General features: G+C 45.5%; 1 protein-coding gene across 1 annotated transcript in view; it reads left to right on the plus strand.

Annotated features, from left to right (window-relative positions):
* The window catches only part of WHRN (whirlin), an 871,032-nt gene that overhangs the window by 824,267 nt on the left and 32,779 nt on the right, over positions 1 to 13,986 (plus strand). Inside the window, exon 10 of the mRNA XM_078640355.1 lies at positions 7,937 to 8,549. Coding sequence (XP_078496481.1) covers positions 7,937 to 8,549 — 613 coding nt within the window. The remainder of the gene's footprint in view (positions 1 to 7,936; positions 8,550 to 13,986) is intronic.

The following is a 13,986-nucleotide window of genomic DNA, read 5'->3' on the forward strand; positions in this document are numbered from 1 at the left end:
CAGTCTCTGGGTGTCCTCTCCAGGTTATGGATACTTCTGCCACTGGATGTGGTTTACTTTCCCCGTGTACACATGTAATCACTACTGTGTCACAAGTCCGCCACTGTTGGGATTTTACCTTTTCTTTACTTACAACAGAATGTCAATATCCTGAGTCTCTCAGGACCACTGTCGGCTTACCATTGACATGAATCATCTTCTGGTGTCTGGCAGGGCTACCACCGGCCCACAGATCCCTTCCCCTGGAATACTCTCAGCGGGGATGCGGAACAGGATGCCCCCAGGTTCCAGTCCGGTCTGAAGGCGGTGGCCAGCTGGCTGACAGGTAACTGTCTCCAGCTTAATGCCACAAAAACAGAGGTGATGGTTGTCGGGAAGGGAGTGGAGCTCTGGGGCGATCAGTGGTGGCCTTCGGAGCTTGGCCCCACTCCGACCCCAGTGCCGGAGGTGAAGAACCTTGGGGTCTGGCTTGACGCTGGTCTCACATTTATAGGGCACACCAAAAAAATCGCAGCCTGTTGCTTCGGTCTCCTTAGAGGGTTAAGGCCGGTGCTTAAGTTCTTTGATACCCCGACTAGACAGCTTGTGGTCCAGGCAACCGTCATCTCTCGTCTGGACTACGCCAGCTCTCTGCTGGCGGGGGCTAACCAGGCTGAGTTAACACGCCTGCAGCGGGTGCAGAACGCCGCGGCGAGAGCCATTGTTGGACTTCCTAAGTTCTCCCAGGTGTCTCATGTCATCCGCTCCCTGCACTGGCTCCCGGTTAGGAAGCGTATCCTCTTCAAGGTCCTGTGTCTGACCTTTAAAATCCTTAGAGGCATAGGTCCTGAGATCTTGGCCAACTCTATTTCCTTCTATGTCCCTACCCGTAACCTTCGATCACAAGGTCAGGCCCTTGCTGTTGTCCCCAGATTTAGGCTCAGCCGGATGGGAGGCCGTTCGTTCAGGGTGAGAGCTGCGTCAATCTGGAACACCCTCCCTGTTGAAATTCGGCTGATAGAGGACTTGCTGTCGTTTCGTAGAGCTATAAAAACTTTCCTATTTTAGCCCCTCTGTTTTAGCACTTTTTGTAGCATTTTAGCCTTGTTGTGTTATGACTGCTCTGTGTCTCTGCGCCGGGATGCTCCTTCGCTGGAGTCGCTGCGCGCATAACAAATTGTTATAACATAACATAACATAACATAACAATACCCTGCCTCCATTGGCTCTGCCTGTTGTATTTTAAGTGGCAATTGCATGCTATGTGGCACCACTTTGCGCATTGAACACACTGTGGTCCCTGTCTTGTCTCCCTCTCTAGAGGATGGGGTACATATCAGTTTTCTGAGGGGGCTCTTTGGAACGACTTTTAGAGAGGGATTTCTCCAGTTGTGGTTTGTGGTGGGTGCTATCCAGGGTTGGCTAACTCAAAAATCGGGTGACCTGCAGAAAGTACAAGCCAGATCTAAGATTATTTGGACAGTTATGTTGAGATGTTGTCTTATCTAGGCTCGGGTGGGACCTGGATGTGCTTTCAGAAACTGTTCCATACGTATTCTGTCTAATACTTCTTCCATTGAGGCACTGTAGGGCTTCAGCCAGTGATTACACGGATCCTGGATTCTATAGAACAGTGCTCTGGGGTTGTCTTGCAAGTTCCATCTTTCCTTTCTGAACTTTACCCTATAATACTCGCAGTTGAATTATAATCGTTCCAATATAATCCTCATGAAATCCTGATAGGAGTGATACCTGCTGGATTGGCAGCCTGGTAGGCTGTTTTCAGTTAACCTGACAAAAGGGAGGCAACATACTGACCCCATTGTTCTGGTTGGTCACACGGCAGAGGTAGCGTCCTTCTCAAAATTGGTGAAAAAAGTCTGAGTCCTCTCTTACTTTTGGGGCACTGAACTAGGAACGTTTGGGTGTATCTTGGTAGTAATCATACATGATTCAACTCCCACAGGGGGAGAGCGGGGGGGTCTCAGGGAAAATATTTAAAGACCTAGACAGTTTCAATCCCCAATTCTATTTATAAATAACACAAGACAAAACTGGTGGTCTAACAGGAAAAGAGGAAAAAGCAAAGGTCACAGAACACAGGTAGTGGCAAATCATATACTTATATGACAGCTAATCGTGGTGTGATGATCCTGACATAAGGACAACTTCATGACAGAAGAAACCCTGAGGAGGGGAGACAGAAAGTAGGGGATTTCCATCAACTGCCCTTAGTGGCTAGTGTCATCATTTGGAACTCCAAAATTGCCCCTGTCACCTCAGCTCTTCTGGCAGCAAGCCAAACGCTAGTGAACTAGGCGTGATGTGAGGCCAATGATAAACAAATGACAGGCTGAGTATCTCAGAGAAGTATACTGACCTGACTAGTCAACAGAAGCAGTGCAAAGATAGAATTGTGAATATAAGTGAATTAAAAAAGTACAACAGTAGTCCAGAATGAATTTATTAGTGACCACTGGTGAGCTTGTTAAAAAACACAGTGTCGGTTTTGAATTTATCTACCGAATAAAATGGTCTACTAGTTTCAGCCGTGATGGGCATAAGGACCCCGGCTTTCTTCAGGACCTAGTTATAAAGGCTACTGCATTAAAGTGCAAGTTTTGAACAGTGAAAACAAAACAACAGAAAAACCACAATGTAATTACAAGTGATCAGTCACAATACCTCTACACCGGATGATAGGTTATTCATACCTATCCAATGTGAGGTAACAAGCCTCACCTCACCTGGCACTGACTCAGGTCAAAGGGAGGCACCGCCCTCTCCGTCGATACCTCGGGTAAAGTCCTGAGGCAGGGGGAGTTCCAAATGATGACACTGGCCACTAAGGGCAGTTGATGGAAATCCTCTACTTTCTGTCTCCCCTCCTCAGGGTTTCTTCTGTCATGAAGTTGTCCTTATGTCAGGATCATCACACCACGATTAGCTGTCATATAAGTATATGATTTGCCACTACCTGTGTTCTGTGACCTTTGCTTTTTCCTCTTTTCCTGTTAGACCACCAGTTTTTTCTTGTGTTATTTATGTATCTTGGTAGTAGCAGTGGTATCGGTCAGCCTCTAAATAGCTGTATCCTGATCCTGTTGGTTGTTTGTTATGACTGAGGACTGGGAAGTTATGGCTGTTTGTAATTTTTCTCTGTCCGTGTGGGTTGCCTTGGTTTGCTGTTCTACAACAGGTTGTAGGTGGCACTGCCCCTCCGCCAGCTGATCGATCATGTCATCCATTGTCACTGGTTGTGCCATCTCCACCTTCCATTTAAGGAATAGAATGCTATCCCACTTCTGACACCACTGTAACCGGAAGTGAAGTATGACCCAGACAAGTATAGGTAAGTATATAAGGATTGATTTGCAGTATGAGAGACAGGCAGGATAGTGCTTCCACGACATTCCGTATGAAGTACCTTAACCGGCTCGCGTTTTCCTTTGGCCCTCTTCATTTGAGCTGTTCCTCTACAGCCGGCTAGTTGTCACCATCTAGGAAATACAGAAAGAAAAAAGAAGGTCTTAGATAACTGGCTAAATGTTATGCTGGGATCCTGACACCAACACCTTGGTGATTTTGGAAAAGGGGGGTGGTGATGGACAGAGTTTCTGAATGATGCAGAATACTCTTACCAAGTTAAGAGATCATGGTTTTAATTCATCACCGTTTTTTAGCTCACTGCACCATCCCAGCTCAGAACCTGGCTATATGCAAATTAGTCTGTTCCTGTCCCAGTGCATGATGGGAACAGGGCAAACCAAACTACCAAGCCAATTCTTATACTGGGAAGGAAACAAGCTTCCGGGGACCGGTTTCTGGCATCACAGCCTTCTTCGGCCCGGCTTGCTTGAATCCTGATGGTGCAATGAGCAAGGGACTCACGTCTGAGTATACCCTCCCACACATAGTGTGCATAAAACCGATTTTGGAAAAGGGGGGTGGTGATGGACAGAGTTTCTGAAAGATGCAGAATACTCTTACCAAGTTAAGAGATCATGGTTTTAATCCATCACCGTTTTTTAGCTCACTGCACCATCCCAGCTCAGAACCTGGCTATATGCAAATTAGTCTGTTCCTGTCCCAGTGCATGATGGGAACAGGGCAAACCAAACTACCAAGCCAATTCTTATACTGGGAAGGAAACAAGCTTCCGGGGACCGGTTTCTGGCATCACAGCCTTCTTCGGCCCGGCTTGCTTGAATCCTGATGGTGCAATGAGCAAGGGACTCACATCTGAGTATACCCTCCCACACATAGTGTGGATAAAACCGATTTTGGAAAAGGGGGGTGGTGATGGACAGAGTTTCTGAATGATGCAGAATACTCTTACCAAGTCAAGAGATCATGGTTTTAATCCATCACCGTTTTTTAGCTCACTGCACCATCCCAGCTCAGAACCTGGCTATATGCAAATTAGTCTGTTCCTGTCCCAGTGCATGATGGGAACAGGGCAAACCAAACTACCAAGCCAATTCTTATACTGGGAAGGAAACAAGCTTCCGGGGACCGGTTTCTGGCATCACAGCCTTCTTCGGCCCGGCTTGCTTGAATCCTGATGGTGCAATGAGCAAGGGACTCACGTCTGAGTATACCCTCCCACACATAGTGTGGATAAAACCGATTTTGGAAAAGGGGGGTGGTGATAGACAGAGTTTCTGAATGATGCAGAATACTCTTACCAAGTCAAGAGATCATGGTTTTAATCCATCACCGTTTTTTAGCTCACTGCACCATCCCAGCTCAGAACCTGGCTATATGCAAATGAGTCTGTTCCTGTCCCAGTGCATGATGGGAACAGGGCAAACCAAACTACCAAGCCAATTCTTATACTGGGAAGGAAACAAGCTTCCGGGGACCGGTTTCTGGCATCACAGCCTTCTTCGGCCCGGCTTGCTTGAATCCTGATGGTGCAATGAGCAAGGGACTCACATCTGAGTATACCCTCCCACACATAGTGTGGATAAAACCGATTTTGGAAAAGGGGGGTGGTGATGGCCAGAGTTTCTGAATGATGCAGAATACTCTTACCAAGTCAGGAGATCATGGTTTTAATCCATCACCGTTTTTTAGCTCACTGCACCATCCCAGCTCAGAACCTTGGTGAACCACAATGTGCGAGGCTCAACAGCCAATAATTAGGGTCGTGGTCAAGTTCACTGTTGTTTAGTAGTCGGAACAAACTGAGCCCTTCCTGACCTGGCTATATGGCCACCGTTGCCGTTTTCACCATGCAATAGCGCTCATGCCTTCTTACCACCGTGTGCACAGAACAAGTCGTTCATCCGAGTGTTCCCCACCTTTCATGATAAACCATACCCGCTACCCTTGGGAAGCTCCCTGGTGCTTACGCCTCATTCGTTATACCCCAACCAAGTACCCACGTGCCACCGCCCACCAAACACTGCATGCACCCCTTTGAGTCATTTGCCTTAGGCCACAACTCTGGATTAGAGCCGCAGCGATCTTGTCTGTATCCCATTTCCCCAGGGTATGGTGCACGCCGTCCTCTCCTCCCAGTAGGAGCTTAAGCTCCTTCAGGACTGCTGCCCTTCCTTGGCTGGTGATTGCTGGAACACCCCACACCATTATCCGCACCTCCTCTAATGGGCAGCTCCTGCTGTCATCCTTCGAATCAACCTTCCTTCCGCCGGTATTCCATCGCTCTCCTCCATCCTCCATGATCATAATTCACTGTCCTTCCTCCAGTGCGGCTTCCTTTTCTACTCTGTTGCTGCCTACACCTGACTCAATCTCAGCCCTCCTATTAACAACCTCAGTGAACTCAAGGGGCATGTTCTGGCTGATGACTAGAATGCTAGCTAGTGTTCTCTTTGTGCCCCGGGGTCCACGCTAGAAGTGATTCCCGCCACTTCTCCAGACTCCTGGCCATATGTATTATATGGGTGCTGATAATGGAATGTAAAGTTTGGATTCTGTGCTCTGAACAGTTCTGTGTGGCTAAGATTCTGAGCTGTGGGACTTCGAATGCAAAAAGAGCAATTAATGGGCAGAATGCAGAACAATCTCTTCCATTCACCCCAGTACAGCGAGCTGGGCCTAAATCCATCGTTTTTTGCTCCTCATGCCATTCCAGTTTTAACCCAGCCCCATGCAAGTCAGTCTTGACCCTGCTCCCTATGGGAACATTCCAGCCTGAACTGCCAGGCCAGGTCCTCCCTGGGCTGGAAACAAGCATCCTAGGACCGGTTTTGGGGTTTCACCCCTCATCAGCCAGGATAGCTTGACTCCAGTGGCATGGACAGCACAGGACCTGCATCTTGGCATACCCATCCCACTCGGGTGACAAATGCAAAAAGAACAATTGATGGACAGAATGCAGAACAATGTCATATATTCACCCCAGTACAGCGATCTGGGCCTAAATCCATCGTTGTTTTGCTCACCATGCCATTCCAGTTTAAACCCAGCCATATGCAAATCAGTCTTGACCTTGCTCCCTATAGCCTGGTTTATGAGGGGTGTTACCCCGAAACCGGTCCCATGATGCTTGTTTCTGGTCCAAGGAAGTCCTGGCTTGGCAGTTCGGGCTAGACTGTTCCCATGAGGCACAGGGTCAAGACTGATTTGCATATGGCTGGGTCTGAACTGGGGTGGCGAAGTGAGCTAAAGAACGATGATGGATTCAACCCAGATCTGTGACTAGTGGTGAGTGGCTGAAAAATTTCAGCGCTCCATCCATCATCTACTTGTGTTTGCTTTGTGGGGTTTTTAATGCCTCAGTAGAGTCAGGATTCTGATCTCTGGAGATTCTGAGCTTTAGGGTTCTGATTCTCAGTAGTAAAGGTAGGATTCTTGTCTATGGAAATGCTGATTCTGAGCTATGGGGGTTCAGATTCTGAGCATCAGGGTTAGGATTACAGCTCAGACTGAGTTAGAATTATGGGCAGACTAAATCAAATTTTGTTCTGGGAAGAGAAGGTTGAGATTGTTGTATTAAAGGTACAGACTTCGGATTGTGGAAAATAAAATTTAATATTTGTATTCAAGGCCTTGGAATGTGGATTTCTAATCTGTGGGAGTTAGGAATCCTAATTCTGGGGGTTAGAAATATCTATTTGGGGAGCTAGGATCATGGTTTACGGGGTGAAATTCATGTGCTGTAAGATTGCATGTCTCTGTGTGCATTAGGTTTCTGTATTGTGATATTATAGTCCTGGGTTGGTGGGCTAGGATCCTGGGCTGGGAGGCATAGATTTTTTTCTTTGTGGGATGATGTTTCTGGGGATGTGGGATTATGTTTCAAGCTGTTGGTTTTTATATTTGTGCTGTTAAAAGTATTTTTCTGGATTAAGGTTTCTGGGTCGTTGGTTAGGATTACAAGGTGTTTGCGGGGGGATTCTGGGCTGTGCATTGGTGTCATGTGTTGGCTGTAAATTGTTTCTTCTGATTTGTGTGTCTGGGCTGTGAGCTAAGATTCTGTGGTATGGGTATAATTCTGGGCTGTACAAATTATGTCTTGTCGTGTTTTATTTCAGGGCTCTGGGTTATAAGTAGTAGCTAGTAGCCTTGGGTAATATGCAGGATAGGATTTTGGGTAGCATGTTATGGCTCTTGACTGTTGGTTAGATTGAGCATTTTGGAATTTGAAAGTTAGAATTCTGGGCTAAGAGGGTTAACTCATGTAGCAATGATTCTGGATTGTGATTGTTAGCATTCAGGACAGCTATGGGTTAGTAATCTATTTTGTGGTCTGGGGTCTGAATTGTCATAATGAATTACCTTTGCGTTATTTCGGCGATAGGTTAGAATGTTGGGTTAGGCTCATTGTGTTATGTTGAAGAGTTGGTTACCCGCTCTTTGGTTTGGGCAATAGATTCGTTTTATAGGTTCCATCTATGAGATGGAAACTACAGTGGTTAAACTGGTAATGGGTTGGATTTTGGTTGAAGGCTCTAACCATTCCCTGTGTGTTCTTGTGTCCCGGCAGGATGATGTCTCCAACTTCCATGAAAGCCCTCCCAGTTTCCGGCCACCGCCTCCTCCACCCATGGACCCCGATCCGTCCTCCGGCGCCCGCCAGAGGGAGATGGCCATGGATAAGGCCAAGCGCCCCTCTTCAGAGTCCTCCCAATCTGGTCTCTTCTTCACAGCTCCTCGAAACCCCACCCCACCCACCAGCCCCCCGGAGCGGGAAACAGGAAGCAAGGGGTTCTCCTCAACGGGGACATCTACCGAAGAGTCACCCACTGCCATCTACGCCACCATCTCCCCAACCAACCACAGCTCTAGAAGGCAGATGGCTGCCAAACTTGCTTTAATCACCCACGTGCCCATTGGCCCATTCCCCAGGGTTCAGTCTCCCACCCGGCAGAAGGCTGAATCTCCTGAAGGCCCCTCGGCGGTGAATGGCCTCCCTGGCTCCCCACCGCCGGCTTCACCTCCTCTGCCGCCTCACCCATCCCACCCTGCGCCCCCTCCGCCACCGCCGGACAAGGGCAGCCCGCAGTCCGTCAACAACCAGCACTACGTCATGGTGGAGGTGCACCGGCCAGACAGCGAGCCTGACGTCAACGAAGTGAGGTCACTGCCGCAGTCTCGAGGTGAGTGCGAGTCACGTGCCTGCCGCTCACGTGCTGATGCATGATCAGCTCCCGCGAGCCAGCAGCCTGCGGTGTGAGAAAGTGCACCCTGTCTGCAACAGATCTTTCTCTGTCAGTCTCCGTGGTGTGCTTCAGCATGTGTATGTGTCTGTCAGCAGCTCTCTCGGTGCACTTTCTTTACCAGCCGCACTCTACCTACACAGCTACTTTCTGTGCTGGTCTGTGCATCAGGTCTTTTTATGTGTTCATTCATCTCTGCGTTCCCTTATCCTGTTTTCTCTGCAAATATGTACTTACGAGTTCTTTCTGCGCTAATGCGTTTTTTTTGGTCTTTTTCTATAGCTTTTGTTTTTCCTATTGAGCTAGACTTGTTTGTCTCAATTTGTAGTGGCCTTCTGTCACCGTGTGGCGAGAATGGGAATTGCACACATGCAATTATTCCAAGGACATGGTACTGCTTGAATTGCTTCCCAGTCGTGTATTCTTACTGTCGGTCTCTTTTTCGGTCTCGCGTTCAGACAGCTTTTAGCTTGTGTTGCTGAAGATCTATTGTGGACAGAACCATTATTTACGGCAGGTTTTGGGTCAGCCCGCTGTTTATTATTGGTTGGTTTCCTTCTATTTCTCATTTGCTTGCTTTTTATTAATTGGCTTTTCTTCCTCTTCTTGTGTTTGTTCCTTCCCTGGAGCTTAGCTTTTTTACCACCCTTTTGGTTGGGTAACTAGTATTCTTTCACTGCTTACATTCAGATTCTTTTTCTTTTTATTTCAGTGCACCATGGGAGTGCATGTGGTTTCTCTCCTCTCCTCCTTCAAATACCCGTCTGTGTTTTCCATGTTGCACTTCACTGCCCCTCATCCAGCTCATCTGTTGTTTCTCCCTCCCGTCCATGTCAGGCTTTTGTTAGGTCAGCTTTTTCAAACTTTATATTTTAAATTTGCCTGCAAGATCCTCTGTTGCTCCAGCATATCCTGCTGTGGCTTTGACTGCCCCTTGCCCCCCAACTAATTCTCCTCATTGTTGCAGTCTTTTTTTGCTCAGTAGATCTGATTTGCTACTCTGGCCTCTCTCATTTGGGCCCCAGTTTAGTCATGACAGCTATCCCTTTAAATATGGGTCTTAATCAAGAACCCAACGGAAACACATTGAAATCAGCAGGAAGTAATTCCTACAATATAATATACCCCTCTAACCTATCCAGGAATACAGCCAGAAACGTCAAATATAAATTACTTAGAAAAAACCCAGAAACACTGATGTCAGATCCTTCCTTCAACATTAAAAAAAAGGTATTCTTTTAAATTACCTGATTTATTTTACGAGAAAAGTTGTAAAATGGCGCACTGCCATGACCAAGATGTTCAACACATAAAAAAAGAAGAAATATTCTGTATGGTACTCGGCTATTGGTCGTTCCCTTACAAAGATTAAGAACTGAACTAAATATAACTACCTATAACAATCGGATTGTACTTATACAAGCATCCAACATGATTAGAAGAAATTCAACAGCTATTTTACCACCCTAAAAAATCTCCTATCTCACAAGATTCCAACAATCCATTGAGGCACAGATCAGCAGTCTCTCAACTAGGACAGCTCTCTATCCCAGAAGATTCTCAGGAGCCAAGCCCTACCTCAATGAACACGGACTCCTAAGATTATAGCTCATCGTACACAAGAGGCAAATTGATACTCTGTGCCAATATCTACACAACATCAATTCTTGACGATAGTCAATCAAATCATCGTTCCCATATGAACAACGATAACCAATGCTTCTCTTGTCTCACGGTTCTTTGCCAGACTACCTAAAACAGGAGAAGTCCTCCCGATCGTTAAAAAAAATTGACAAAGAACCTTTCCTACCCAAACAATCTTCGTCCGCTGACCAATATTCCCCTATTAGCCAAATTGCTAGAAAAATGTGTGCAACACCAAATGAACCAACACATTGTTAAATGTGATCTACTAGACGATTGCCAATCCGGGTTTAGATCAGATCACAGAATGGAAATGGAAATATTACATATAGTGGATAATGCCCTACTGGCACTGGATCATAATGAAACATGCCTAGTAGTTTCTACTTGATCGGTCATCTGCTTTTGACATGGTAAACCATGAAAAATTGCTTCCTGTCTAGAAAACAGGATGGGGTTATTGCAAATTGTGCTAGAATGGTTGGCTCAACACTATCTCCATCTCTATTTAACCAATATGTTGAACCACTAACTGAATTTCTACAGCATGCTAAAATCTCCTTTCACATGTATGCAGATGACACCCAGATCTATATTAAGATTTCTTCGCTGGAGGAGATCAAGAGAGTGGATGATGCCTTAAAGGTGACCTGACAATGGTTTACTAGCAACCATCTTAAACTAAACACACACAAAACCAAACTCCTATTAATATTCCCCCTCAATCCCCCAAAAAGCTCCCCTGATGTTAGGGAATTGACCAAACTGTTCACTGCTCTAAATTGCATCCCGGTCCAAATCTCTAGGAATTATGCTTGATTAGATTCTATACATGCAAACCCACATCAACTCTATGGCAAAGAGTGCCTGCTTTCACCCGAGCTACCTTAGAAAATTGAAACCATTCATCACAAATAAACCTTAAGTTGGCAGTCCAATTCTTAGTCATCTCTAGGATCGAATATGGCTGTATGACACTAACAGGATTATCAGTCACCGCTGGCATGATTCGCGGTTGGGGGTATAGGAGGGCACACAGTCACAAGGGGTTACGTGGGGAGGGGGTCGCACAGGTCGGGAAGGTTTCATTTAAAATAAAAAACGTATCTTTGCCGGGCCGGTCCCATGTCGTCGGTCCAGCGTCGTCCTCTGCAAAAGGAAGCAGGCAGCTCCCCTCCCCTAAGCCAATCACAATGCTGCAATGGCAGCATTGTGATTGACTGGGATGCTACCACAAAGGCGTCTATGGAGAGGCCATTTTCTCCATGCAGGCTGCATGCTGCCTACTTAGAGAAAATGGAGAGTGCGCATGACTGGTGTGGTCAGCCCCAGATGGCCGACCAAACAGTCAGGACCCACAGCGTTGGGCTAGCCACTCCTCCCCTGCCCTCTAGCAGGCCTGCCGAGCCGCCCATCTGCCCCCAACCAAACCCTTCTGCTTTCTCGCGGTGCGAGAAGCAGAGACATAACATGGTATTTATAATACCATTTTATGTTTCTGTTTCTCGCACTGCGAGAAACCTCTGGGGCGATGCATCTCCGCCCACATGGAGGAGCTGCCAAGATCTCCACCGCTCCACTAGCTTGTCTCAATGTGGCCGCAAGACTCATAGCAGGTTCTAGAAAATATGGCCACATCTCTCCACACCTGATGGCTCTAAACTTGCTGCCAGATGAAGCCAGAATACAACTTCAAACTGGCATGTATTAGATACAAAGCACTCCACTACAAAACACTGATGTACCTAGATCAGAAAAATTAGATATCTTAAGGAGGCAGATCTTCTTGGAGCACCAGCGACCTTGTGATAAAACCTCCTATCTTTCAGAAGAAGAAAACGTATGACGCAGCATTCTCCAGAGCTGCCCCTAGAATCTGGTACTTCCTTCTTCCAAACATTAGAAGAATCCTGGCCATGTCAGATCTTTAAGAGGGAAGCAAAGATGTTTCTATTGAGCAAATTCCTACCATAATCAACTGCAGATCAAATACATCGCTGTCAGTTAGCTAAAGTGTTGCCTAGACCTTCTGGATATCAAATCATCTCCCTCCAGAATAATCCCAGGATGCATCATAACAGACCTTACTACTTATCAGGGAGTTATTTACTAGTGATCAGACAGATGCTTATGCCCCAGTATGACAATAATGTGTATTGCAGCAGTCCTTACTAATTATTTGTGAGTGAACTTATACTTTACCTTCTCATACTCAATTGGTCCACATGTTATATTTGGATGGATTTGTTTTATTCATGTTATCAATTTATTCATTTTATTTGTGTTATGATACCTCCTTACCCTGTTTTGCCATTCAATTGTTAAGTGATGTGATACCCAACAGGTCATGTTTACGAAATAGAAAACTCTGAATGAATAAATAAATGTGACAAAAAATGAAGGTCTAACATGCTGGATAAATGTCACTTGAGAGCTGTGCACATTCAACCATCTTTCCGAAAGCAATCTTGCTGCTCAACCTAATATTTTGGGCAACGGGTCACCAATATATCAATGGCTTAACATTCCTTTTATTCCCAAAAATGAATATGCTCTCTAAATCCTGATGTAACCAGTTTAAAAACTATCCAGGTAGTCTTCAAAACAATCAGTGGACCCCTTTAGAAAACCACAATCCTAATTACTCAATCTTCGAAAATGTCAGCTCCTGTCTCCCTGCTTTAAATCTCAATCCACCATGTCTTTTGTATAGCTTCATTCAGTCCCATTTAGAAAGTTAAGTCTATCCCCTATTGCTTAAAACATCCCATCCTGTCCTAAAATCCCATTTTGAATGCCCTCTTGAAATTCCCACCAAGCCCCTTTTAAAAAGCCCAATTTCATCCTCTCCTTGAAAGACATAGGCAGTGCTACATCCCTGTTGTACCTAATTTACCCCTACTCAGTCATATATCGTCGCTGATATGAAAAAGTGAAGAAGCTGCCGGAGAGCTATACACGAACCTCAGTTAAAAATATTGTAAATAAACAAGGTTGCACTAAAAAAATGTCAGGCAATACTCAAGTTAAAATCCAGAAAGAGTCATTACAGAGCCATATGATAAAACAGATATTAATACCACAGCAAGTGATGAGCTTGTGTTTGCTGGGAATAAAAAATGGAAGCAAGCTTTCTTTTAATTAAGTATTAAGGGTTTGGACAGGCTCCCACAGAGACAAAGGCCATACTTCTAAAAAACAATATGAAACTTAATCACCTCAGTTTTAATGAGATTAGGGTTTCACCAGTTGCTACTTGGCACTTTTATAGAGTGCATTCATTCATTAGTATTGCATAGTTCATTCATGAGTGCACAAAGGAAATGACAATGAAATGTACACTTTGATCTAACATTAGGAGCTAGAAACAAAGAAACACCAAGCATGCAGCAGGGCAGTAAGCAGTCTATTTAAACAGTCAGACACAAGTATAATGTTTTGGTGCATAAAATGCCAGTTTTTACTCTAGGTGTACAGCTACATTTTGGGAATATTTGAATCACTGTGTTTTTACTGCCAAGGAGACTAAAAAGTCTGCAAACAGTTTAAACATAAATTAAGAAGTGCCTTTTTGGAACCGTGCTCAGTCTCTCTACCCAGTGTCGCTCCCTGACCATGTTTCCAATGCTGTTCCTGCAATAGATAGGGACTCTTCTTTACCTCAAGACCAAGCCTTTTGTGGTACAAGCCCAACTTCATTTAAAACGAAGGCAAAAAACACACAATGACAGGA

This window comes from Lissotriton helveticus, chromosome 5_1 (assembly GCF_964261635.1).
Source record: "Lissotriton helveticus chromosome 5_1, aLisHel1.1, whole genome shotgun sequence".
Taxonomy (NCBI): Eukaryota; Metazoa; Chordata; class Amphibia; order Caudata; family Salamandridae; genus Lissotriton; species Lissotriton helveticus.